The sequence below is a fragment of the Takifugu flavidus genome, chromosome 7 (assembly GCF_003711565.1).
Source record: "Takifugu flavidus isolate HTHZ2018 chromosome 7, ASM371156v2, whole genome shotgun sequence".
In the NCBI taxonomy this organism is placed as follows: Eukaryota; Metazoa; Chordata; class Actinopteri; order Tetraodontiformes; family Tetraodontidae; genus Takifugu; species Takifugu flavidus.
In genome coordinates, this window is record NC_079526.1 from 15,237,872 (window position 1) to 15,264,662 (window position 26,791).

General features: G+C 49.3%; 1 protein-coding gene across 1 annotated transcript; it reads right to left on the reverse strand.

Annotated features, from left to right (window-relative positions):
* Positions 1-913: 913 nt before the first annotated feature.
* Positions 914-25,775, reverse strand: LOC130528780 (BMP/retinoic acid-inducible neural-specific protein 3-like). Its single transcript, XM_057038480.1, is given in 10 exon segments — positions 914-2,155; positions 2,246-2,588; positions 5,640-5,787; positions 5,790-5,861; positions 6,405-6,641; positions 6,838-6,943; positions 10,193-10,383; positions 11,445-11,635; positions 17,272-17,624; positions 25,090-25,775. Coding segments are annotated over 9 exon segments (2,283 nt in total). The 5' UTR covers positions 17,496-17,624; positions 25,090-25,775; the 3' UTR covers positions 914-1,384.
* Positions 25,776-26,791: the final 1,016 nt, after the last annotated feature.

Sequence of the window (26,791 nt, forward strand, 5' to 3'; positions counted from 1 at the left end):
TGGAGCTCCAAATCATTTCCTGGTATCTGTTATCTCTTGTGTATTTGTGCAGCTCAACACTCGTTTGTGGAACAACTGTTTGCACGTGAGCTGGGCTGGACAGAAGTTGCCGTGTGCTGCCAGAGCTTAATTTGGGATTCAGTCTCATCGGTTGTCTGAACTGGCTGTGCAGAAAAAATGGCTGCATCAGCAGCCTCGCAGCAGCAGATGCTGTTTACACACTTTTGCCCTGAATGCATCTTTGACCGAGATTCGGCCCACATAGATTTTCACGCCCGACTGCTCGACAAAAAAAAGAAGCAAGACAAAAAAATAAAGGAGGTGATTTGTGAGGTGCACATCGTGAAGGTTTATCTCTTAAGCAGAACTGAAATAAAAAAGCCCACTGATCATATTTTACAACAGCACACGAGAGCCAATCAGGAACTTCTACAAGGAGCAGATGTGATTCCTTTTGGACCAGTGCTGAGATCTTTGGCTGGATCCTGAAGGTTTTCATCATTTCAGACTAGTAGAATCCAACCGGCCCCATTTCCAAGCTTCCAACAATCACCCTAATAACCCTCCATGTTTCTGACACTTTGTCAGGTGCAGCACATCAGAGTGACGGCACGGCCGTGGAGCTTCATCTGTGCCGTGACCTCGCTCTGTCGCACCTCTGCGATTACCACATATCCTTCTTATAGCTGAGACCGAACTCCAGTCAGGTGACCCTCCGTGATAGAGAGCTCCAAAGTCCTGGTTTCTCCTTCTTTAAAATGAGTCTTGGTGCCAATCCTGTCTTCCGTGTTCACCGATTCCGCCCCACATCCGTGTCCCACCTGTCCTCCGCCCTCCCTGGGCTCCTCATCTTGGTTTATTTTCATTAAGAAGAACGTTTTGAGAGCAGAAAAAAGTGAAAAGACAACACAAATGTGTTGTAACGTGATATTTTAATATCAATTTATCTACAAAATCTTGAATGACACCACTGTTTTCTGGTCTTCATTGAAAGTGCACTGTCACTGAAGCAAAGAGAACATATAAAATTACAAACAAACAGACTGGACCTTTGTGTCACCATAAAATGTCCATTCATTTGCCACTGATGCTTAGAGTATAAATGAGCTGAGTCATAGTGAAACGAGATGAGTCATCACTTTAAAAGCCCTATCCCAAGTTCTACTTTGTCTCTGTTTCCTCTTTAATCCCTCTTTTTCACTCCGTTCCTATGACATACTGTAGCTCAGAAGGGAGTGATAACAGAACAGCCACGTACATTCTTCCGGATTTCTCTCCTGGACATCCAGAAACTGGAGGCATTTGCCCCAAAATTGGCACCGTTCAGTCGTCTCCAAGCGTTCCTCGTGGCCATTTGTAAACCAGATGTCCCGCCGAGGAGCCGTTAACTGCAAAGCTTGGTGGTGTCATAGTCCACAGAGTTTGGCAGACGTGAGCTGAAGGCCTGTATGGACGCGTGGATGCGAACCACCTCGCTGGCGGTCAGTTTCAACCGATGCCGTAAGAGACAAGCGAAGAGGTCCAACCTCTGCTGACCTGGCGGGGACAACCGGTTGACCCTGTCTCGTATTTCCAAAAGCTGAAGCATGGCCGTGTCTTGGGACCCCTGGGTGTACGGGTAGTCCAGCTGCAAAATAAGGTCACGGATCGCCTCGGGGTCAAAGTGCATGCTGTAGCCAAAGACCTGGATGCTGTTGATCTTCATGTAGCCAAGGTTCCGTGCAGGATCGGTCACTTCCAAAGGCTCATAGTAAACGCTGTCGTTCAGGCCGTCTTGAGTTTTTATTCTACTCCGAAGATAAATGTGAATGGTTTCAAAGAAGGTCTTCCACTTGTTGCCAAGCGTCAGTGTCCAATTGTAGCATTCGAAGGGGAGGTCCAACTTTGTAGCTTTCCAGTCGGGAAAGTTGTTCTCGTTGACAGGGATGTACCAGCTCTCCGAGTGGCTCCCCCCGAACGGATTGATGTAGAGAGTCAGGACAGGCTCCAGGGTGCTGTTCTTGGTAAGGCAGATCTGGAGAGAGAGCCCCAGCAGCATGTGGACCATGTTGGACTTGTACTTGTTGCTTTTCAGTGTCAGCAGCATCCTCTTCCTCCAGGACGGGTCAAACCAGCTGTTGAGTCGCATGTCATTGCTGATGAAGATAGCGTGGACCTACAACACACACACACACACACACACACAAGAAAGTGAGAGGGTTTTTTTTAGTTGGGTAACGCCTCAAGTATTTGGAGGGAATTGTACCTCCAGTCTCCGGTCGGCTCGCTGCAGCAGGTAGCCAAGCTCCAAATCCTGGAGGTCGGTCTCAAACCCCAGGTAGTTCTCTGTAGAGTCGGCCACCATGGGTCTGCAGATGCCCTGAGTCAGAACGAAGCCCGGGTTGCAGCTCCCACAGCGGGTCTGGTTGTCTGGCGCGCACCCGGCGCAGGCGGAACCCTCCCCGACGGAGCAGGGTGGCGGCAGCTGACAGGGGCTGTGTTCATACTGGCAGCTGCAGCTGTGGAGCTCCTCGGAGAAGTCCCCCAGTTGGTTGTTCTCTGAGCAATACAGCAGAGACTGGAAATGGCTCAGCCAGTAGGACTGAGAGCTGCACCGGGGAAGGAAGAGTGAACATGTTTGTCTGGTGAGGTCGCCCAGGCAGCTCGCTAATTAAAACATACAGGCAGAAATAATCACCATAATACGATTCAACTAATTATGGTTTTGCTGATTCAAAGGTGAAAATAGAAGTTGCCCTGCCCTGATTGTGTAGAGTTTAAAATGTTAACGGATGACTTTGAAACTGTTGAAAACTAAAGGACGTGAAGCTTTCCCTCCTTCTGATGTCATATTTAGCGTTGTGGTGCATTCTATGGTTTATTTAGCTTTAATACTGCCTTTAGGCAGAAACTCCTCATTTGTTATTTAAAAGATATTATTATTACTGGGCGAGTGCAGGAATATCGGGTTTTTCTGGGAGAATAAAAGCGTTTTCGTGTGTTTGTTGTCCTAAACTTCCTGATGAGTGAAGTTCCACACGCAGCGAGTTTCTGGTGGTTGAGAGGAGAATGGGAGAGACGGCGAGGCTTTGATCCGCTCGTGTCATAAATATGCTGCATCCTCGGGGTAGCTGTGATTCTCCCATGTGGCTGCAAGTTTGATTCCCGCCTGTTACTCTCTCTCAGCTGCAGCCCTTCGGAAGCTCATGGCACATTCCACATAAAAAGGAGAGCGTGTCGTGACCGAGCCTATGCTACGCACGTGGAGCATCCCTTCTGTTTCCCAGTACTGGCTTGGAAAGAGGAATTCTCAGATTCCCTCCTCACTATTACTCCTCCATGGGTTTTGTGTTCAGCCAAATTTAGACTCATTTCTTTAATTTTCCTTGGGTATTTACCATGAAACATGCCCCCAGTCAAATGAAACCCAACTTTCAGACTTTTAATCCCAGTCTGGGACCTGTCTTGGATTTATCCCCAGTTACCTTCTGTTGCATCAGTAAAGTTGAACAATAAGAAGCTCTGGCTCCTAAATGAGTGTGTTAACCGGGAATGGGGTTGGTGGTTTGACACCTGCTTCAGTGTGAGCTGCACTAAATAGATGGATGAGTGTGTCCGACCTCCCTGCTCACCCCTGCAGGGCCTTCTTAGCTCTGCAGGCCTCAGACAACTGCTTCGGAGGCTCTAATCACATGGATTTATTAAACTAAAGAAGCAGGTGGAGGGTTAATGCATCAGATTATTAGCACGGGTCTCCCGTGTCTCCATTTTTCTCCCACACCAACTGAAAATCACCTTGTTGTCAATCACAGAAGCGTCTGAACAGACACAAAAGAACGATAACTCTGGCTGAGGCTGATGTTGTTCCCCGTCTCTCCCGGAGGAGGAGGGTGACAGTATCAGGTGTGCGGATCGGTGATTAATGTGCGCTCCAGCAACGAGGGAGAGAATGACGCAGCGGTTTACAGGCACAAAGAGAGAAGCCGGGTGGACGCCGAATGTATAGATTAATCTGCCAGTTGATTCATGAGTTCTGCTCCCCGGCACGCCTGCCATCGAGGTGGAGTCGATCTGAAGCCTCTGTGATTGAAACTGATGATGGGATTCATCAACACTGACAATTACTCCCCCTGATGGAGGGAGCGAGGCCACGCGAAGTGAGAAGAACTCATCACAAATTCATAAAGCAGCAATGCTCCTACTGTCAGTCTAACCTGCAAGTCAGGCCAAAAGCTTTTTCTCCTCTTCTTCTCTTCAAATCTGTTGCTGCCAAATTTGAGTGGTTGTCGATGCCCATTTAATTAGTTATGTGTTAAAAGGCTAGTTTCATTTCAATGATTTCATAAAATGAATGGGGTAATTTGGCTGCTAATAGTCAAAGTTTGGATGTGAATAATGAGCTCTTAGCAGAAATGTCTGGTTCCTGTAGAACTGCAAAAAAACTAAGAAAAGAAACCTAAGAGCAGCAGGAGAAACCAAGTCACTGCTCAGGTTATTCTGGCTCCTATTGGTGGTCAGTCAAAGTCCAAATAAAATAAAGGGAGGGAGGTTTCACATTATGGAATGATGAGAGATGGACGAAGGAAGGAAGAAAAAGCCCAAATAAAGTGATGACACAACATCTGCTGCAGTTCGCTGGAGTTTATCTTCAAATTGCAGCTGCTGAGGAATGAACACCAATTTTAATTTGAGTACTTTCTAATCCCATTCCCGCAACAGCCACAGCTAATTGAATCCATTTACATGTTTTACATGATAAAGCTTTACTTGCTCATTATTTGACAGAACTCTGCATTTTTCACTATAGTATTTCAACACCTCCAGAGTCGGGTCTGTGTAGATGCTGGGAGAGCTCAGGGCTGCACGCAGAATCCAGCCACCGTTGCATGGCAACAACAGACGTGCAACATCACTGTTCGGAGGCTGTTTGATGGGAGGAGTCATTGAGGACCCTTTTGACACCACCCCTGGTGCTCATCTAAGGTCTCCTGAGGTCTGCATCCCCAGGTTCCTCAGAGGAGTCCAGCTAGATTAGACTGACTGGACTGCTGCGGTCCAGTTCTGTTCCGTCCTAATTAAAACCTAAATATAAAGTGTGTCTATTGATACTCCTGCTGACTACTATGTTGCATGTGCAGCACTGAGTTTGCTGAAGGATCCATCGAGATAAGGTGTTGGTGTGCACACAGGAAGTCTGCCCATGTGGGTCAAGAGGGCTCACCAGCACCTCTTTTTCCAGAGATGACCAAATCCTCCCTCATCAGACGCCCTGATGAGCTTCTATGGCTGCACTATCGAGAGCATCCTTGCCAACTGCATTACAGTCTGGTGGGGGAACTGCTCCGTCTCGGACCAGAAGGTGCTGCAGAGGGTGGTGAGAACCGCCCAGCACATCGCTGAGAATCACTTCCTGCTATTGGAGACATCAACAGGAAGCGCTGTCTCCGAAGAGTAATGGTCGTGTCTAATGACTCCCTCCATCCAATATACAGGATTACAACGTTTAGGTTCATGTCCCTGCCCCTTTAAAATGGAGAAGTGAAGTCCAGACAAGACTAAAAATGACGGAATGACTTAAAATGAGATGATGCACCACACAGAAAAGAAACAGTGAAGTCAAGTCCACCTGCTATGAAAGCCTGTGGGTGTTTTGTGCTCACCGTTCTCTGGGTAGGTGGATTTGAGGCTGCCGGCTGCATCTTTTACTGAGGCTAAACAGCTTGAAGATGACTCTCTGAGCTCGCCTGGACAGGAGACGCATGCTGGCCTCCAGCTGCTCGTACCGCCACTGAACCCGGGGTCCAGTGACCACAGGTGCTGGATGGTCGACACATTCAGGAAGTAGTTCTGGGGCAGCCTTGTGTAGAACGCCTTGAATTCATCTGGAACAAAATAAATTCCAAGGAGATTGAAGAAGTATAAATCAGCAATCCAGACTGAAAAGGTCTGACAGGCCTCTAACTGGGCGTACACAATACTACATTTTAAGAGTTCATTTTGGGCAGAAAGGTCCGCCTATCGTACCACCAACAGCTCCTGCTGTGTGAGCCCAGTCTGGATTTGTGCTCTTATTTTGGTCATATTTTACCACTGGAACAGAGAAGCTGCCAGGAAGCGTTTTAAAGCACCAACACTCAAATATATCAATGCTATATTAACTCAGGTTGGCGTGGAATACAACCACTTCATTCACCATTGGTTCCACGTCCAGCAGGTATGTGGATGCATCACTCTGCTATAAAATGTCGGCGTTAAAGTTGGATCCTGAATTATTTTACCCGAGGAAGACCTACTTCCTCTGGCATGAATGATTTATATTGGAGAAGAAAAAAACCTCTTTTTTCTCAAAAGTAATTCCCAGTTCTCAGTGAGCTATGCAACAGAAAGAGAGGAATATGGATTCTTTTTTTTGCATATCTTTCTACCTGACTCTTCGAAGTCTTTGTAGAGCACCCCCCACGTCTCCGTGATCCTCTGCAGGCTCTCCTCCATGGCTTGGATGTCCATGTACGGGCAGTTGCACTGCGGGAACTTGGGGTCACATTTGCACCAGCAGTCGTTGTCCTTGCAGTCGAACTCGCCCTCGCCGTTGCAGGCTATATAGCTGAGGGCAGCCTGCACAAAACCTTCTCTCAGGTAAACTGGGAGGATCAGCTGCAACCCTATAAAAGCAAGCGGGTTTAGTGCTGTCATCAAACTGGGGGAGCGTTATTGGAAGTACAGCGGTAATAACGTGCTGGCTGAGCTTATCTCTTGATAAAAAAACCAAACTTTTTTATGTTCTTTTCTACCACATAACAATCAAACAAATAAACAAGGCAGTAAAAAGTTGGAAGACTCCACTAAAACAAGACAAACCTTGGAGCTGGACTTTATTTTCAGGGCTCTGAACCAAGACGGAGCTAACGGAGTCAAGGTTGTCATAGTTACTGCATCCGAGAGGGCCGGTGCGGGTCTCTGTCACCTGGGTGATATGAAATCAGAAGTGCACTTTCAGATTAACGGCGCTGCGTCCTTGCTGTCGACAGTATGACAAGTGCCCGCGCATTCACCAACTGATGCTCTTCTGACTGACCTTCGCCAACAATCGGCTCCAGCAAACATCATGAGATCTTATTTCAGCGCTGCCTGACCCTGACTCGGAGCCTCTGAGTGGGCCTCATTTGTGCCTCATATTCTAATTCAACGGTTCTGGCCAGGTCAGAGTAAAGTAAGGGTGAGTAAGGGCGAATATGACTGAGCTTCAACTGGAGTCCCACTGCTGCAGGAACAGGGCTCATGGGAAGATAAACATTCCTTAAAACGGGAAATAATCCGAGTTGACTAATGAAAAATATGGATCAAACAATCAATCCTTGACAATTCCAGTTTCCAAGCCACATAAATGCTGTATCCATATAACTGGGTAAATATTTGATCCAGCATATGATATAGCATATGGCAACGTTGACTGATGAGCAGAACATTCAATTTCCGCTTTGCAAAGCAGCTGTTTTTCACCCTAGATGGATCCTGGTATATTAGAAGACGTAATAAGACATTATTGACCACCTGTATCGTAGCGTTGCTACGTGAAGGAACGAGCTAAAGCTCCGTGATATGCTGCCGACTCGTGCTGGTGTATTTCCGCTCAGCGGAGAGGCAGGATGAGAACATGCAGAGACCAACGTCTGGATCTCGTCCACGTACAGCAGGCGGACGTTGACTCAAACTTGGCATGTTGGCGAAATGAAACATTCAATTAAAAAGCTGTATTTGAAGACTGGGGGTCCCTGGAGGGCAGAAGAGCCTCTGCCAGGAATAAATTGGTTTAAAGCCTTTATGAACAGTTGGAATAAGCACGGTTAAGTGTTTGTGTCTATAATGGAGGATTTGAAATGACCCTAAATTTAATGTTCAGTGAGAAACAGTCGCTCTAGCTTTCAGGAGCCTGACCAGTCCAAACCTGGAGTGGGGACTGGAGGTGGACTGGTTGTGTGAAGCTGTCCCATTAAACACGCTCTGAGGCCGACAGCGACCCTCAGAAGTGCTGGTCACATGTGCACCTGCAGGCTTGAGAAACATCCCAGACGTTGGGATGCGTTTGAGACAAGTGCTGAGGCCTCGCCTCTCATTTCCAGGCGTCACAGAAACATTATCATTCCGTCATTCTCCCTCTGATCCACGACTGGGAATCTTTGGGAACATTGATGCCTGATCACAGTGGAGGTGTCAGAATGGTTCAAGGTCTTCACCCCAACCAGCCGAGAGCTTTCTGTCGGAATGAAACCCCTCAAACGTCTTTCTAAAGAATCACTAAGTGCATCATTAGAAGACAATTCATCTGAATTTTAAAGCAAAGCTCCTGCAGCTTATCCCATCGCCGTGCACTCAGACTGCACTAAAGTCCAGTGGACATCCCATCAAGCACCAGTAATGACCATTTGCACCATTACAGCAACTGTAAATTCAATATTTACACGGTCCTTAAGTTCAGCTTTGGCCTTGAGCCTTGACCGTGTTTCATTGAAGATTTGAATGAATTAATGAGTCCGATCCAAGCTGACGTTGGACAGAAGTACAGCAGGGCAGCAGGACAGGAGGACAGCAGGACAGGAGGACATCAGGACAGCAGGACAGGAGGACAGCAGACAGGAGGACAGGAAGATCACTAAATGACTGAGAGCTGATTAAAGCTGCTTTCATCAGTTGGTGCGTATTTCCTTTAAACTTACTGGCTGCTAAGTGACTTCAGACAGGGTGTTGCATGGTCATGTCTAACCGCTGATGGATGATAAACCAGGAGTTAGTCTGAGCTGGACAATGAGAAACGACACGAGCGAGCTGCGTCCGCCAGTTCAAGTCAGACGCTCCTGTTTCCTCCCTCCAACAGGCATCAGTTTAGTATCAAAGCAGAGGAACGAGAGTCGTTCCTGGTGGAAACGAGCTGAGCTGATTCAGTGCTGGAAATCACCTTCACATCCATAAATGAAGCTGTGTCGCTGTGAAGTTAGCTCTGACGTTAGCGTAACACTGGGCGGGTGGGTGTGCGTGTGGGGGGGTCGTCGGCCTCGCCGGTGCCCTCTCTCATTCGTCCCCCGACTCGTTTCATTCCAATCGCGTGCAGAGAGACGCGTTTGTTCCGCTGCTCTGTGGGTCAGTCGGTTCTGGAAATGAGGCGTAGCTACTAAGTCTGTCGCTCTTTTGGGTCGATACCTGCGACGGGGCTTTCTTCTGCTCCCATGTGCTACCTGTCAGTTACACCCAGTGGCTGCCTGTGGGGCATGAAAGCAGCATCGCTTCCTCTCTGCAGCTTCATGAAAAATTCTGATTTGTGACAAAGGAAACACAGAGACTCATCCGAAGCCTCTGTACCCATCCGCCGCTCCCTGGATCACAGTGAACTGTGATACCAGCGCCGGCAGATTGATTCACGCCTGTCTGCAACAAAGAGAGCCGACTACCGCGCTGCTCAAAGCAATGAGAAAGGGACAGAATGGAGGGTCATCTTCCCCTCCAAAGACCCATTAACCCCACACCACCCAAAGGGGAAGGCGTGTCACCAGATTCATTAATCTCCACCGCACCATATGTGCACCTCAGCAGGCGTCCTCCAGACCCGAGCTGGTGGCACACAAAGGTGGTATCTCATCACAAGCACGCTGATAAAAAGCATCATTTTCCACTTCAGCGCTGGTCATTGTTGCAGCTAAGCACTCACACCCTGAACTCCAGGGATGGCTTCAACACGGGCGGCGGTGCGTTCGGATCAGCACGTTTTCTTTAATCAGCCTCTGTTGGCTCCTGACGTAGCTCCTATCTCTGACTCCAATCAGTCTCCATCTGTGCGCTCACGTTGGTGACTGTTTGTCCCTGACAAAGGAACACGATGACGTTGGTGTATTGCAGATATCAGTCAGGAGACGTTTCAAATAAAATTTAGGGATTCCTGAGCTATAGGAGCTCCTGTTGGAACCAGATATGAAGCTAATAAAGGAGCGTCACGACAGGCAGGATGCTGTTTGTGTCCTGTTCATTCCATCTGATTAAAAAGTTGGAGAAACAACAATTGCTGCAAACTCCTGACTGGAACCTGCTCGCGGGTATTTTTAGAGTGAAGACGACAAAAGGAAGCAACGGGAATAAAGGAGGAAAAATCCAAAACGGGAGCGTGTTGTTAGCGTAGACGAAAGCGGGCGCACTGAGCCGTGCCACAACATGCTGAAGGCGTCACCTTGATGGCGGTGGAGGCGATCTGGATGTGGTGGAGTTTGCGGAGGGTGCTTTCTCTGTCGATGAAGTAGGAGGCAGCCAGCTGGTGCAGAGCTTCCAGAGTCACGGTGGAGGAATTCCCAGCGTAGTCGCTCACCTCTGCCTTCTTACTCAGCTTCCTCTTGTCCACAAAGATTGTTAAGGCCTCTTCTCCTGCACACAAACATGAGAGCGGCACCACGCGTTCAGCTAGCTGAAGCCCTGACGTTGCGGTTCTGGCTAAACATGCCTGTGGTTCACATTTTTCCCACCCAACCAGTCCCACATGAGCTTCCTGCTCCATCCCATCCCCCCAGCGATGGCAGTGATCTCCACTTCGTGGCCCCCCCAGGACACTGCACATCATATTTCTCCTCCTAATGCGGTGTTAATGCTTCCAGGCCATTCCTCTAGCCGCCGCCTCCCCCCGGGCCGCTGAAGGGCACCCTCTTAATATCACAAGCTATTTATTAATTTCATTAAGTCCGTATGTTTCTGAACACAAAGGTAATCCATCCAGAAGCAGGCAGGCACATATCTGGACCCCACCCAAGGTAAACTCCTCATCCTCTTCTCTTCATACCACTAAGTGGTGGCTGAGAGCCAGATCGGTGGGCTGCATTAAGATCTGCTTGGGCAGATCTGCAGCCCGCCTCGTCGCTGACCTTTTACAAGCATTAAATCTACTTTCCAGCCGCCGCCGAGTTTTTCCGCCGCTCCGGAAAACCTGCTTTTCAGAATGTGCGTGCGTGTGTTCCTGCCACGTTTTTTTTTTTTTTTTTGCTAATTGAATCAATTAAAAGAGTGCGCGCGTAATTGGGATTGGCAGGTTCACGGACCACGTCTCTTTCCACGCATTACTACATCTCCGAGGACTCTCCTGCTACCGCTGGCATGTGTGTCTGCCGTGACGTGTTGGTAAATGACTTTCTTTGACAAAGACTGCGCGCCATCTGTTTGTGCCACGCCGGAAGACTAATGCCGGAAAGCTTTTAGCCACGCAAACCCTCCTTTTCACTCAAGACTACTAATTCCTAAAAGCATATTTTTCTTCATACCACTGTATAGAAAAGCCATCGGAAGTCCGCTGGAATACAAAGAGATTTAATTTTTAGCTACGTCAGAACGCGCTGCGTTCACATTAGCGAAGAGCAACGGCTGCATTACGTTTATTAACGTCTTCAATCATCCACTTCAGCATATGGAAAGAGACTGGCTTGTTTACTGTTGTTTACCTCCCAATGTTGCTGACAACAGGAAGTGGGTCCCGTACTTCCTGATCAGATTGTCAGTGATCATCTGGGTGGTGGGCCTGCGGCCCAGGAGACGGATGTTCCTGATGAACTCGGGAGTCAGAGGCAAAGGAGACTCCAAGAAATCTCTCCTTTCCACGGCCAAGTTGCTGACCTTCCATCTCCCAAATTCCCTGAACAGAAACAACAGCACGAACTCATCCCACTGCGGGTTTACGGCATCGTGTCATCTGGTTGCTGAGATGAGAGAAAAGAGGTGAATTCACTAAATTACAGCCTTTTTAAATAAAAACAACAACAACATTTATTTCTGCAAAATGGAATCAAAAGTTGGGCAGAAACCCAAATTTGAGCACGTTAATGACATCAAGGCTGAAGCTCCTCCTGCTACACGGCTAACGGCTTCATCAGGACAGATCTGCTCTGGGATGAGAGGGGAACAAAGCGTTGCCATGATGTCGGTGAGAACATGAGCACAGCTTGAACCCCAAGTTTGTGGAGCTGCTCCAACGCTCACTAAATGTTACGTTTGGGTGGTTTCTGATGGTCTTGAGATGATCAGCAAAACCTTGGGAGGACGACATGCCCTCCGTCTGTATGTAGGCTCAGCAAATCACTGGAGACCACTGAGAGGAGCTGCTGCTGCTGCTGCTGCTGCTCTGCTGCTGCTGCTGCTGCTCTGCTGCTGCTCTGTTGCTGCTCTGCTGCTCTGCTGCTGCTCTGAGAACATCTCCACCACTGTCCACCCAGCGCACACAAGGCCGTCAGAACAGAAACTGTGGTGACGAACATCTGCCATGAGTGAGTGCAGGAGGCTGCTGCCCTGTTTCTGACAATTAATCAGACAATTTTCATGGTCGTCTCAGAGAGATTCTGGGATGTTTAAGTTCTTCCTTTGTGCCACACACACACACACAGCCGCCCGCCCTGTAAGCTCTAGATTGTCCTGCAGAAAAGTTCACTTCATTTAGATGGAAGATCTTCGTCGCTCTGAACAGACCAGGCTGCAATTCACAGGTTGGATAAATTGGATGCAATTGGCCGAAAGAACTAACAGGCAAACCAGCAGCTTACAATCACCACACAAGGTCGAAACCCTTTCACCGGGGAAAAAAGGCCTCTGAGGAGCCCGTTAGAAATGGGTCCTCTCTGTGGGCGCCGTCAAGGGTTCTGGCTCATTTTCTTACTGCTGTGGTGAGATTGTTCCCTCAAATCTGAGAAATGATAGATTTACATATGTGATGTTAACACAAAATCCCCCTGATTATCTGATCAGGAGGTGGGATTGAATCCCAGCAAACAAGGTCCATGGAGTGCCTGGGTAGACTCATCCTGTCCAGTCTCTTTTCCTGGGAACTGACATTAAATATTTGGACATCGATTATCTGACAACATGCTGCAGGAATAACTGAGTAGTTGACATTTAGTCCCCAGCGTTCCCTCAGTCAGGAGTGGGCTCAGGAGGGGGGCTGTGCTCAGATCTTCTGTCCCTGGACTCACGCTCACGACTGATATACATGATGATGTAGAAGTTCAATGATTTCTGATGGATGAAGATGATGATGACGATGAAATTAAGGTGGTAAATGTCTCATCTGAACCTACACAAACACCACCAGGCAATAACTGGGCTGTGTGTGTGTGGTGGCGTGTGTGGTGTGTGTGTTGTGTGTGTGTGTGTGTGTGTGTGATGCTGCCATCACAAAAACTCCATTCAGCTGAACCAAAACAGGTCAGAATGCCTCCAACAGGTGCATCGCTGCGGTAAACAAGGTGAAATAAAATGTGCACGTTGCTGAAACGAATCGTTTTGCCGTCGACGTCCTCGGCGTCGCTCGGAATTGTTCCGGACAAAGGTTTTGGTCTCTGACATCAGTAGGCAGCGTGCTTTCTCTCGCCTTTAATCTGCAGCAGCGCTGTTTTTCAGGAGATTCAGTCAAATATCGACGTTGAATCCAAGGTTTTTAATGAGCGTAAATATGAGGAGGCAACATTTAGACCCCGTCACCACCACTTTCTTACTGAGCTGCTTCTCGTGCTTCATTCTAATTCGGAGTTTATGAACCGTTTTTACTGACAGCGAAATCAAAGAAAGTAATTAAGGCTTTCGGACTCTAATTTAATTCAGATCTTAATATTGTAGAGGGGATAAGACAAACACAGAGGAAAATAACGATTTCAGTGTCTGTAGCTGCGATTAATTAAATAGTCTGACCTCTGTTATCTTTGATGCTTTAAAAAGCTTGATATCAGCGTACAGGCGGGATTAGATCCTCGGGAATCCACCAGTCGGGAATGTACAGAAAGTTCTGATATTGCAGTTCTGTGGTTATCACACATCAGCCACGTGCACGCTCACTGGCACCTCGCAAATGCCCCCAATTTACTCGTAATTAAGCTCCTATTGGGAGGAGAAGATTGCAGTTTTATACCTGATCATGTCTTTTGGAAAATCAATCCGTTGGAATATCAAAATCCCAAATTGGCCTTCTGACGAAGCTCCCACCTTATTTATATTTGTCGGGTTTCATAGGCCGCGGAATGAAAAGTCATTTTAGGAAAATTGTGGGTTTTTCTCGCGCAGAAATAAAAGGTGAGGGCTGTAATGGGAGAGGTTGAACGGCAGCGGCTGCCTGTGATGGATGGAGGCGGCGTGGCCTTTGTGAAAGGGTGCGTTTCAAAGGAACGCTGGAGCGCTGAGGAAAGCACCAACACCCACGTGTTCCAACCACGTAGAACATAAACTGGAACAAACTGTTGCAGAGAATGTAGCAGGTGGAGGATTGCTTTTCAATTCCCCCTGAATTGAGGCTGATTGGCTCAGGATTAAGCAGAGAGTGTGTGTGAGCGGGACGGTGACGGCGATGCCTGATGTGTGCCTTTTTAGCCGACGCTGCACTTTTCAGACAAACACCAGAGAGGCTCATTTCTGGTCCACATATTTGTCTCGTGCGGCCATAAATCTTCAGCACCCGCCCTGTCATACAACGGAATGACCTCTTCAACCGGGACCCTGTCGCCACTTCCACTTTGCAGCAAGCAAACAGGAGTTATCGAGGCGGAGAGCAGGTGGAGAGTATTCGCAACCCCCCACCCCTGTTCTCTTCCTTAGTTACTGATGATTGTTCAGGTCTGGGCTGGTTTTACTGGGCCAGATGTGCTGGCACGAAGATTGTGCAGAATAATCTGATCAAGCTTGGAGAGAGAGACTGTGGAATAGGCTCGAGTCCACGTCTTGGGTACATATACCCACCATTTATACTTATTTTTTCACATTAAACAATAGTAAACAAACATAGTGTCCCTACAGGGTTGCCATAGCCACCTAACGCCATGTGTGCTTCACCGACACTGCAAACTTTACAGGGAAACATTTACAGTTTCTTATCCAGATGATAAATCAGCAGTTAATGAGTTTGTGTGAGAATGGTGGAGCCTGTATAGCTTAGCATCAATGCTAACTACCAGTGTCAGTGGCATCAGCTTGTGCTGTGTTTCATTGCCGGTGAGTCTCACAGAGGTTATTTGAAGGTTCCGCTCAGCTGTAAAAGGTAACAGTTCTATAACTCAGCCTGGATTTTATTACCCAAAACTAAAACTCTCCCAGGATTTAATAGAAAAACATTTTAAAGATTTGTCACTAACGTGGAGGAGGTGGTTTCATCAGGACGCAGCAATTTAATCAACAAACTTTTCCTAAACCTCGAGTTAACTTTTTTGTAAATAATTCCGTATCAGCTCCGTTAAAAGGATTAATTATTCAAGGTACGAGAGATGAACGTCAGATGAGGCTGACACGTTCTCTGATGCAAGTTCAACTGTGTAGGTCTTTTAAAGGTCAGAGAAACTCTCACGCAATGCAATTATGCCTGACGTCTCAAGGCAAACTATTGTATTATCATCCCAGACTGCCGACCAGAATCATTCCCTTTGGCATCTGGCAAGGATGAAAAGTAGCTCATTTTAGTAAAAGCTCGATAACTTCTTTGTCATCTTAGACATGAATTCCAGGTTCCTGTGCGAAGGTCATTTGTTCAGGACCTGGTATCTTCTCTCTCTGCCTCCAGTTACATCGTAGGTGGAAACTCTGCTCATAAAAAATGCTTGAAATTCCGACTGGGAAAAGAAACAAGCTAGTGAAACTGATTTAAGGACCAGTCGCGCACAGCTGGAGATTGCAGTGGCCCACTTTCTTTAATAAAAGACACCCAATTCATTTTATTCATGAAAAACAAAAAAGTCACATTATTACTCACAGTGGAATCCGAACGAGCTGTTGTTTGGAAACTCGCCCACAAATATCACTCGCGATTTAAACTTCATGGGACCGCTTCCAAGTTGATTTCAGTTTGGGAGGATTTACTGGATATTTAGCTGTTGTGTTTTCAAACACAGATACAGATATACCCCTGTGTGTGTGTGTGTGTGTGTGTGTGTGTGTGTGTGGTTGCTATCCCAGACACAACCTTTGCAGCTGACGGAAGCGTCTCTTGGGATTCTGTGATAATGTGCAGTAATAAGTACTAAGAGCCCACTAATCACTTGGCCACATGATAAGACTATTAATCTCGCCGCCCGTGCAGCTCTGCTCCAACAGACCGCTGCCTTCTGCCAGAGACGGAAATATTAAAAAGCTCTAATGCAGCGACTGTTGAACAAAGCCATAAAGTATCCTCGGGCCGATCCGTAGATGTCAGGAACCCCGTCTATCTATTTCCAGAAGCTCCAGCAACATCGCTCTTAATGACGATGAAGATGATTCATGACTCTGCCGCGGCGTGCATATGGCTCAGACGCTGTTGTCGTGGCCAATCAGAGTTTCTTCCCCCTGTACTCATCAGCATACATCAGATGACCGGCCGATCAGGTGACTCCCTGAGGGGTTTGGACGGCAGCCCATCGCGACATCCAGCCCGCTGGGAAGCACGTGCACGCATGAATTACAGCCTCGTGGGTGCCAGACATCTTGTGAACGTTGGCTGTTCATGAAACCTTTCTGCATGACTGCACAGGGGACAATAACGCAGAGAGCCTCCTAAATAACAATGAAAGAGGGTTTTAGGCAGCATATTTCCCACTTTCTTCGGTAATAGAAGATACAAAATTGCCTTCGGGTGAGTGTTCGAGACCCCCGCGAGGAGAAAAGGAGCTACGTGAGGTTTATAATAAACTCTAGTCTGTAATGTTGTGGAAATAACCTGTTTTATATAGATTAAGCCCCCCTTGGGATGCCCTTGTCCTTAAGCAACACTGTAAGTATAAAAGAAGGAAGTTTGTAAGTTGCCGGATTAAATTTCCTCATCGAATTAACTTTCAAATCCAGCAATCTAATTTTTGCAAGCTTTCTTTTTACTACAGTTCAGGTGGGGACGTTCTGCTGGGCTCCTCTCGAAATGAAGGGTAGGACCTCACCCAGAACATGCAGATGACCTGACTGAGCCGCGGTGCTTTCAGGGCACCTCCGATATTACCAGGCGGCTGATCTCTCCTCATCAAAGAGCGGGAGCACAACAGCGACACCTCCCGCGTCGTTTACCGAGACAAACCCAAAGTTTCCCCCGGTGGCGTGACATTCGCCTGAGTTGTGCACGTGGAAGCCACCTCTGAAAATAAAGCCCATCGTGAACGTGGAGCGCTGCAGCTCATCGGTGCTTTTGTTGACAGAAACCTGCTCGTTATCTCCCGGCGACACGGCAGCGTTATCCATATGTACACACGCCTCTTTTAAAGGACACCCACACGGATTATGGGCTGTGGCCTCCCGGGGGATTTGTCATGCGGATGATGCGAGCAGATAGCCGTGACTCACCTGTATATCTTGTATCTGGTGGAAAAGCCTTGCCGGTTCTTTTCCACAAAATCAATGTACTCCGGGGAGTGGTGGAATGGCCCTTTATCAGACAGCAGCCAGTCCAGGGGGCCCCCAGGCTTGTCGCTGGGGAGGCTGGTAGTGGCAGCAGCGGCCGCCGCTACTGTCCAGCGTAAACACACCCAGCAGTGAAGGCTGAGGCTGATGAGGCCCCATAGAGCCATCAGAGATGAGGGTGAGGGGGGAAGGTGGAGAGGGTGAGGTTGGTTCAGCAGCAACGGCCACTCGTCATTAGCTGGTTCCTCCACTGGGATGACCGGGGCCCCTTCATCACCTCAATGCCCCCCAGACACCTGCAGACAGACACAAACATGCATTAGCAGGTCCGGGAGGCAGCGAGACGCCGCCGGGACACGCCTTCATCCCTCACTCAGGTGACAGGAAATTCATTTTTAAATGTCTGTGATTGATTGGTTGATTAAATCATTTATCACGGGGGGGAAAAAGATGCTCCCGCTGCAATTTTTGGAATGTAAATTTTGGCCGACCTTCAACATGACACACTCGTAAAGTGCTGACTTCAACGTTACAGATGTTTGGCTCGTTCTCATCAGAGAACGCTGGTTCCAGCCGCTCGCAGGACCTCGGATTCATTCTGCTTGTTGTTTTCTTGGAATGCTGCGTTTAATTCCAACCCACACCAGGAGTCCGGGAAGCCTTTCAGACGGCATTCCTCCAGCAGCCCGCTTGTTTTCTGACGGCCGAGCGAAGAGTTCATTGTTCTGACCTCAAACTCGAGCAGTTTGCTAACAGGGTTTATTCACCATTTGAGAAGGTCCCAGTTAAAAACACAAGCAAGGAATCCTGCCGTGAAGGCAGAAGTGGGAGGTGAAGGACGGCCTTGGTCAGGTGGTCAGACGCAGCCTGCAACCATCCCTGGGCTCATGGAGGTGAGGGAGGAGGAATTCAAGTTTAAACTTTAATAACTGCGAGGGCTGATCATCAAGGCTGAATATATAAAACACATTTTTGTAAAAGGTGCACGTAAAGATTGTAACAAAAAACAAGACTCAGACTTTACTTCAGGTCATAATTTAGTTTTTGCCTTTTCCTGATTGGTCCATGAAGAGATACAAGAAAAAAAACATGAAACATTGGACGCAAGCAGCAGGAAGCAGCTTTACAGCCACAAGGGAGGAGAGGAGGAGCGAGGGAGGAGGGTGGGTCATGTCTCCCCAGTCCCTGTCCTGGTCGCTGGAGGAGGGTTGGATCACGTCTCCCCAGTCCCTGTCCTGGTCACTGGAGGAGGGTTGGATCACGTCTCCCCAGTCCCTGTCCTGGTGGCTGGAGGTGGGTTGGATCACGTCTCCCCAGTCCCTGTCCTGGTCACTGGAGGAGGGTTGGATCACGTCTCCCCAGTCCCTGTCCTGGTCACTAGAGGAGGGTCGGATCACGTCTCCCCAGTCCCTGTCCTGGTCACTGGAGGAGGGTCGGATCACGTCTCCCCAGTCCCTGTCCTGGTGGATGGAGGAGGGTCGGATCACGTCTCCCCGGTCCCTGTCCTGGTGGCTGGAGGAGGGTTGGATCACGTCTCCCCAGTCCCTGTCCTGGATTTGAACACATCTGCAGCCTAACTGCTGAGGTGGTGCCGGGGACAGAGGGGGGGTGTGAGGAGGCACCAGAGGGGGGTGAACAGCAGAAAGAGGTGGAGGAGTTTCAAGCGCCTTCTGCTCAGCTCGTCCAGTTTTCCTAAATTCGTTTCCAACACCAGGCTGCTGTTTTGTGGTGAACTTTTTTGCAGTTACATAAACCAATTTAAAGAAAATATGCAAATTCCGCACATTGAACAGGCAGTTTACACAAGATTCTCAGACTTCCGGCGATTAAAATGTAGCTAATCCGCGTAGGATTTGCTTTTAAATCTGGCTCTGCTGCTTAATGTCCACCTCCAGTGACGGTCTGTCTGTCTACCTGTCTGCCTGCCTGCCTGTCTGTCTGCCTGCCTGTCTGTTTGTCTGCCTGCCAGCCTGTCTATCTGTCTGTCTGTCTGTCTAACTGCCAGCCTGTCTAACTGCCAGCCTGTCTGTCTGTCTGCCTGTCTGTCCTCCTCTGTGGTGTGCCTGTTCCTTTTTTAAACTCACACATGTCCACACCCACACATGGCTGATTTAAGCTGACAGATTGTCATCAGAATGCTGTCGTGGGTCTCAACCCCGCACCGACCGTCACCCCCCACTCCCCCACTCTCCCCCTGAAGGTGGGAGATGATTGACGGGGCTCAGGATGGCGAGACGACCTTTGTTACTGGCCAACGCAGCTTTTTCCAGGACTCGGTTTTACTGTGAAGAGGCTTCTTCATCTGTCGTTGAGCTGCTTCGGTCCCAACGTGGGACATTACGGCTACGTGCTGTAGCAACGTCTGCAGGCTAACATCGTGTTTGATCTAATTCTTAGGTGCAAAAGGGCTCCTCCAAAGTTGTTACTATGGAGTCTTGGCTATGGAGGACATCTCAGGCCAGAGCTGCATGGTGAAGATGAGCACGAGGGTCATTTTAATCGCATCCTTTAAGAGGCAGCTGTCCCGACCACTGATCCAGGGGGAATCTCATGGAACACTCGTGTCCCTTTAGCCTTGATCAGACAACTTCCTGTTTAAACATGATCACATCCTCTAACTATGACGGTGCTGTCAGGACTCATTTATTTATACCTCTTTAGTTTAAATCTTTGCTTTTGTTTCCCTGTGGTTTAGACACTATTTTCCATTTCCCAGAGGCATTACATCACCCCAGACACCCCCCCCTTTTTTTATTTGATAAAAAGAATTCTAAAAACATGACATGATCAAAAGGAAACACAAATGTGTCACCCAACAGGAAGGAATGTTCCGCCGGAGCTGAGAACAGGCAGCGAGGCCCCGGCAGACCAGCTCAATTACAGTTCCACACAGCGTGGGCCAGCAATAACCTGAGGCTGCCCCCTCTCTGGAACTGTGAGGAGGGTTCAAGTGATGGGGGAGGGGGGGCACGTTTCCCACGCACCAGCGGAACCAGAACCAGTCCTGGCTGATCCTGCAAATGTCAGAGAAGCCCGCGGACGGCGAGAGAAGGCGACGTGTTGACTTCCTGCCTCCATAGAAACGCTGCGAGGCCACCACTGAGTCATCAGCTCGCCCGCTTTCAGGTCCAAACGCATCTGAATTAAAAAGCAGTTTGTAGTTTTCTTTGAAACGGCAGCAACAGGAGGCCGCGCCTGTTGCCGCAGTGGAGAAATGGACCACCGGGAGTCTTTGTTGTTCTGCCCCGTTTCCACGGAGCCACAAACGTCCGTCTGAGTGAAGTGCAGCCAGCAGCGGATCAAACCGTACGAGGCTTTTACGCCTGCGCTAATGGTCGGCAGTATTCAGAGCACGTCGCTGGATGCCAAACACCTCAGCCACACTTTAAATACTTAACAACTCATCTGCGATGAGTGTCGTCACATGGGAGGCGTGATGTCTTGTCATTATTTGACCAACCATCCCTGCAGGAAGTGCCAGATCTCAGCTCCTCGCGCACACGTGCGGCATTTTCAGCACGCTAACGGCCATTCGCTAAGTCTTCTTTAAAAGCTTGTAATCCGGAGAAACAACCTGCCTGAAGGTTCTAGAAGTGATCAAGAACTGGTCCAGTTTCCTGCTCAACTCTCCCAAATACTGAGCTAGTCGGCAGATTCGCCCGGTCTCCCGTTTCCAGATTAAATCACATATCAAAATATTTACTGCATTTACCTGCTGTGATGTTTGGCTGTGAAATGGCTTTTCTCTGGACTCCCCCCCCCCCCCCCCCCCCACACACACACACACACTTTTATTTATTGTGTTTATACCCACGTGGAGACTCCCCAGGCTCATCTCCCTGCAGCCGTTTCCACTGGAGACCAGGACAAAACGGAGCAAAGACATCTGCTCACTGATGGTAGGACGCCAGACCTGTGACGGTCACCTGCCTGAGTGTGTGTGTGTGGGGGACAGTTGCCACTGCAGATCTTTGGCACTGGTGCCGATGGAAATGAGTCTCTTTTGTGTGTTTACTCTTCTACGAACACGTTTACAGGAAAGGAGGGTGGGGAGATGGTTCCAGACGAGGCTTCGCGGGAGCCGATTGATTAAAACATTCCATTACTTTCTTCAACAGGATCCACTTTGTAACTTGTGTGTGAGCCAAGCTCGAAACCTTCCTCAAAGTAGGGAAAGAGGAAGCGATAGACTTTCCGTCGCTCCCTCCGTGCTGCCTAATTAGCGTTTTTTGGCCCTAATTAACCCAGTTATCTTTCCTCCTACAACTGTCAACAATACTCCTCATCGCAGTGCCGGGGGTGAAACGCAGCCTTTGTGCAATTATAACACCACTGCTGGTTGCACTCATCCGGCTGTCGTACAAATAAATGCGAAGGATGAGCTCCCGCGGTGTTCTGGGATTATCACTTCAAAGATTATCACGCCGTTGATGAACTGGCGCAGCTCTACAGAGTGCTCGTGAGTTCAGGGGGAAGAGCGCGAGGGCGCTGTGGCGAAGGACGAGTACGACGGACGAGTACGACGGACGAGTACGACGGCCCCAGACGCCTGTTGGAGCTGCCGCATTTACTCTGAAACTCTTCAAATTCATTTCAGACAGGTCTGACTGGAAAGCGTCAGCTCCTCAGACAGGTGGCGGTTGATAAGCTGAGTAACGTAGCCGACGGAGAAACGGGACCTCTGAGAGCTTTAAGCATTTCAGGAGGATGCTGGGAATCATAACAGCTAACAGGCACCTGCTATTTGACTGTCTGGGTCCAGTCAGACCCACTCAGTACGTTTCTGTTACTTCAGCTGTGCATAAATGAGGATCGCTGGTAACTTTGGTGGTCCTGGAACCCTTGAAAACCTTGACTTTCTCCTCCACAAACACTCCAAATGTGTCTGGATGATAATCTGGGCAGCGACAAGAAGCACTTTGCGACGCTGTTTTCGAAAAGCGCTCTAAGGAGAATGTTATTAAAAAATCTGGCAGCGGATTCATTTGTTTCATAATCCTTTTTATATGCAAATGGCTTCCTGTTAAATCACAGTTGTGTTTAATATTTACAAATGCAGCTACTGGTACAACGACGGGTGTTTGGACGTTCCTGTGAACTGACGATCGCAGAAAACTCTGTTGGGTTTCCTCCAGATGAAATAACAACAGGTGACCATCGGGGATGGAAATATCAAAACATGGCGCGGTGTCATGCGCACCACAACAAATGCACCGTTTCCTGGTACTGATGGTGGCTTCAGCGTCTGCGTCCGTCAGTAATGAGTTAAATAAACATCAGTCAGGTGGTGAAAACAGCTACAACATTGAGGTGTGTGTGTGTGTGTGTGTGTGTGTGTGTGTGTGTGTGTGTGTGTGTGTGTGTAAAGGCACGCTGTTTACTGTCTCACTGATGGCAGCAATTGGGTTTTAATTGTTTGGATGTTGTTGATCAATCAGCGATGGCGTGTTGCCGATGCTCATGCGTGTGTGCACGATCTCACCGATGCCGCTAAATGTTGGCATGTTTAACGAGCAGCGGCGCTGTGGTGAATCATTACGTAGTCAGAGCACATAAAGTACTTATGCTGAGAGGAAAGCGGGGAAAATCTGCTTAATGAGAGCTGCGCAGAGCGTCACCTCTGTTTTTAGAGCTGAACTGGGATAAATCACAGCGAAAACAGGCCTGGGCTGACGGCGGCGCGACGGAACAAACGCACACAGGTGGACGCTAAAGCAAATGGATGTTTCCCCCAAATGATGCTTTATGCGTTGTTTACTTTCAAAATAAATGGAGATTGTGGTTTGAACCAGCTCTGCAGCAGACAAGGCCCCGCGGTCCTGACACCGTTGGCGGGGACGTCAGCGGAGGTCGGAGGTCAGGGTTAAAAGGCGAAGCTGTGAAATGTTGATTCCCTGAACCGGAAAGTGGACGTGCTGCCAAACAGCCCAGGAGGCGGGGTGACAGCTCCGGACTAAAAACTGTTGCCGCGTCACCCGGATCGCCTGCAGAAACGTGCGCCGTCCCTGGAACATGGCGAGCAAGTCGACGACGCGGGACATCCGAGGGAAAAAGTGGGAATGGCGGATCACTAAACTGGAGCCGCGTCTGTCTGGTCACGAGCGTCTTCGCCTTGCCAACAGGCAGCGATGGCCCTGTTTGGCCTTCATTCTGATTCAGAACAGGTTCGATCCAAATAATTCGAGTACCAGTAAATGTCTGTCTGCCTGCCTGCCTGCCTGTCTGCCTGCCTGCCTGCCTGCCTGTCTGCCTGCCTGTCTGCCTGCCTGCCTGCCTGCCTGTCTGCCTGCCTGCCTGTCTGTCTGCCTGCCTGTCTGCCTGCCTGCCTGTCTGTCTGTCTGCCTGCCTGCCTGCCGGTCTGTCTGCCTGCCTGTCTGCCTGCCTGCCTGCCTGCCTGTCTGTCTGTCTGCCTGCCTGTCTGCCTGCCTGCCTGTCTGCCTGTCTGCCTGCCTGTCTGCCTGCCTGTCTGCCTGCCTGCCTGTCTGCCTGTCTGTCTGTCTGTCCTAGTGAGGCGAGTGTGGCCTCGTCCTTCATCTTGAGTCTGCAGGAGCCACACAAGTTCCTTCTGAAGGCAGCTTCTAATGATGAGTGGTGCGACAGCGTCGGCTGTGGCTAACGTGTAGCACAGCTCTGCGCATCCATCATCTGCCCGTATTTAAATGTTCAGACCCAACATTCAGTCTGCCGCTGCCTCAGAGATTCCTCTTTAACAGCCCAGCCACGCTTCATCTACAGATTCTGTTTTAACGTGCTCTCCAATCCCTCAATGAGGCATTTTCCCCCTTTTAAGATTTGCTTCTCCTCCGCTTTATTCTCCTCTCTCGCTCCCTTCCTCATCCCTCCCGATGGCACTTACCGCAGACGCAAGTCAAACTCTACAGTTTGCTCATTATCATAAAATAAGGGGCTGTGGATATTGGGAGGAAGCTTATTGGCAAACGCTGACCTGAAACACCCACGGAAACTTCTTTCTTCTCAGCGTTCTCATTTTACTTATTGTCTTTAGCTCAGACTCGGGTTGGCCCGATCACATCCTCTACAGTAACACACACACACACACACACACACAGATTCTCTTCACAGATTTATCATCCACAAACGGCAGCTGCACATTCATCCGTTCAGGAGAGGGAAAGGTGAGAGAGCTGCGACCAGGTGAACCACAGCGGGAGAGACAGAGTGGCGTCCAGCCTTCAGTCTCCAGAGCTGGACGAGGACACGGCTCGACCGGAGCCATGTTGTGGTCCTGGAACAGCTCGGCCCAACGCCAGCGTTCAGGATTCCAGCAGTGATCGGCCACCGAGCTGCAATACTTCCTCCCTCCATTCAGTCAGAGATGCTCTCCAGATATGAGCTGACATTTAAAATAAAGGCCGTCCCTGTCCCACCTGCCTGTGAGCCAACATGATGTGTTTATGTGTATTTGTCCTGGAGGCCAAGTGGTCCCATAATAGCAGCACCTTCTCTAATGGCTGATGTTGGAGGCAATCGTCATTCAATTATTAACAGAAACCACAGCAGAATCCTATTTTTGCTGCTTGGAAAATGCAGAATGAGGGAGGAAGTTTACAATCCCCTAATTTCTCCTCAACAATGCAGAGATTTGTGCGTGTGCGTGCGTGCGTGCGTGCGGATGGACAAGCCTTCGGTCGAAATTCCCGCAGATTGTGGTGGTTTTGACGCCACCTGCTCCTGCGCCTGACTCCTCAGCATCAACATGGCCTGGGGGTGCAGGGCTGATGGAGACGTCTGAGTACTCACCGCGGTGTGAAACGCCTGATGAACTTTGACTCGGTCCTTCTCATTTTCCCTCCGTGAAGCTTCGGTGACGCTCAGCTGCAGACGAACTCATCTCGGGTCTTTCAGCTACTCCGTGTGGGGAGAACAGCAGCGTCCCCGGGGGAAAAAAGGGGACCAATCACGGACCTGAAAATAAGTTTTGTGGCTGGGAAGCGGCTCCGGACCGAGCCGTCGTGAGCTCCTGCAGCCCAGACCAAAAACTTTGGCGCGGGAGGGAAAAGTCCGCTTGTTCGCGTCGTTCCTCGAAGCAGAAGCTGTGACCTTTGCGGGGAGAATGACTCTACAACATGGATTCATCCGAGAGGAAAGGAGGGACCGGCGGAGGGAGGCTGAGGGAGGCTGGGGGGCTGGAGATGACACCATTAAAAACCAACCGGACGCCTTTGCGCATTTCTGTTCACCCGAATCCGGCGACGCGCGGGTGCGACGGCAACTCCCGACACCGCCACGGTCCTCCTGAAAAAGTGGTTCGAATATTCCTGTGTGAATCAAAGCCCTGCGCCGCTTTCCTTTCCCCTCTACTTGACCCGCCTACTCCGCGTCGCTGCGTGCGGGAGCGCAGGAGGGTTGCGTGCGCCCGGTGCCGTGGAGAGAGTCGGCGCAGGAGACAGCGGGTACCGGCGCCTCCGCTCGCCCCTGAACCCCCTCCTCCCTCTCTCTCTCTCCCAGTCACATGCTTGAGACACAAGCAGCCCTCTGTATGAGATGCGGGCAGAATAAGGTGGTCGTGGACGTGGGGGGAATGATGAGCGTTTTCCAAACAGCTTCCTTTTTCCAGCCCCACTTAAAATGTAAAGCCGCGGTGTTGAAATGGCAGAAACGGCACTTTGGGCGCAACTTTGCACCCGCAGCCCACACAGTCCCCTCACTCCAGGTTATTTCTGAAGACACAGATTAACGTGAGCCCGAGAATCTGGTTACTGAAGGTTGCCCTCCCAGAAGTAACTGTTACTGGGCTGAAGTCTTTATTTTGTCCGGTTTCATCAGCAACGGTTAAATAAAATGAAATAATCACTCTGCCTGCTGGATGAACCCCCCCAGCCAATCAGATTAATCTGTGGCCGCAATCAGTTTTTGGAATTCTGAAGGCACAGTGGTCCCGATGTAGTGCTAATTAACCCAGTTCCCCGCCAACCTCATTGTCCATTTAGTATGCTGCTCTGTCGCCGTAACCATGGCGCTGAGGTTGATTTATGTCCAGATTGAGTGTGACACAGATTTCATATTCCTATCTGTCAATTCCTGTCAGGATGCTGCTGCAGAAGGGTGACAACTGGTAACAAAACCCGCATTAATTTGACCATTTACTCCATCCATCTGTGTTTTGCATCATCCATCCATCATCGTGCACGTAAAGCACAGTCGGCGCTGGTGCCGATAACATTATGGGGGAGTTTTAAAATCTCAACACGGTAGAATCCATCAAGTCGCACGAGCCACCGGATGATCCGTCGCAGATTTCCTGACATTTTTCGCTACCTTTCCTGTCATCCCATCATGCTTCACAGTCAGAGTTGGACCCAAAGAGACCAGAAGAGGTTCTGGACCTGGTCTTAGCAGTGCGTGACTCAGCACCGTGGACGGAGAGACTCCCTGCAACCGCTGATGCTTTAATGAACAAGCGATGGCGAGTTCATCAAACACCTTCATCATGCTCCCCTCC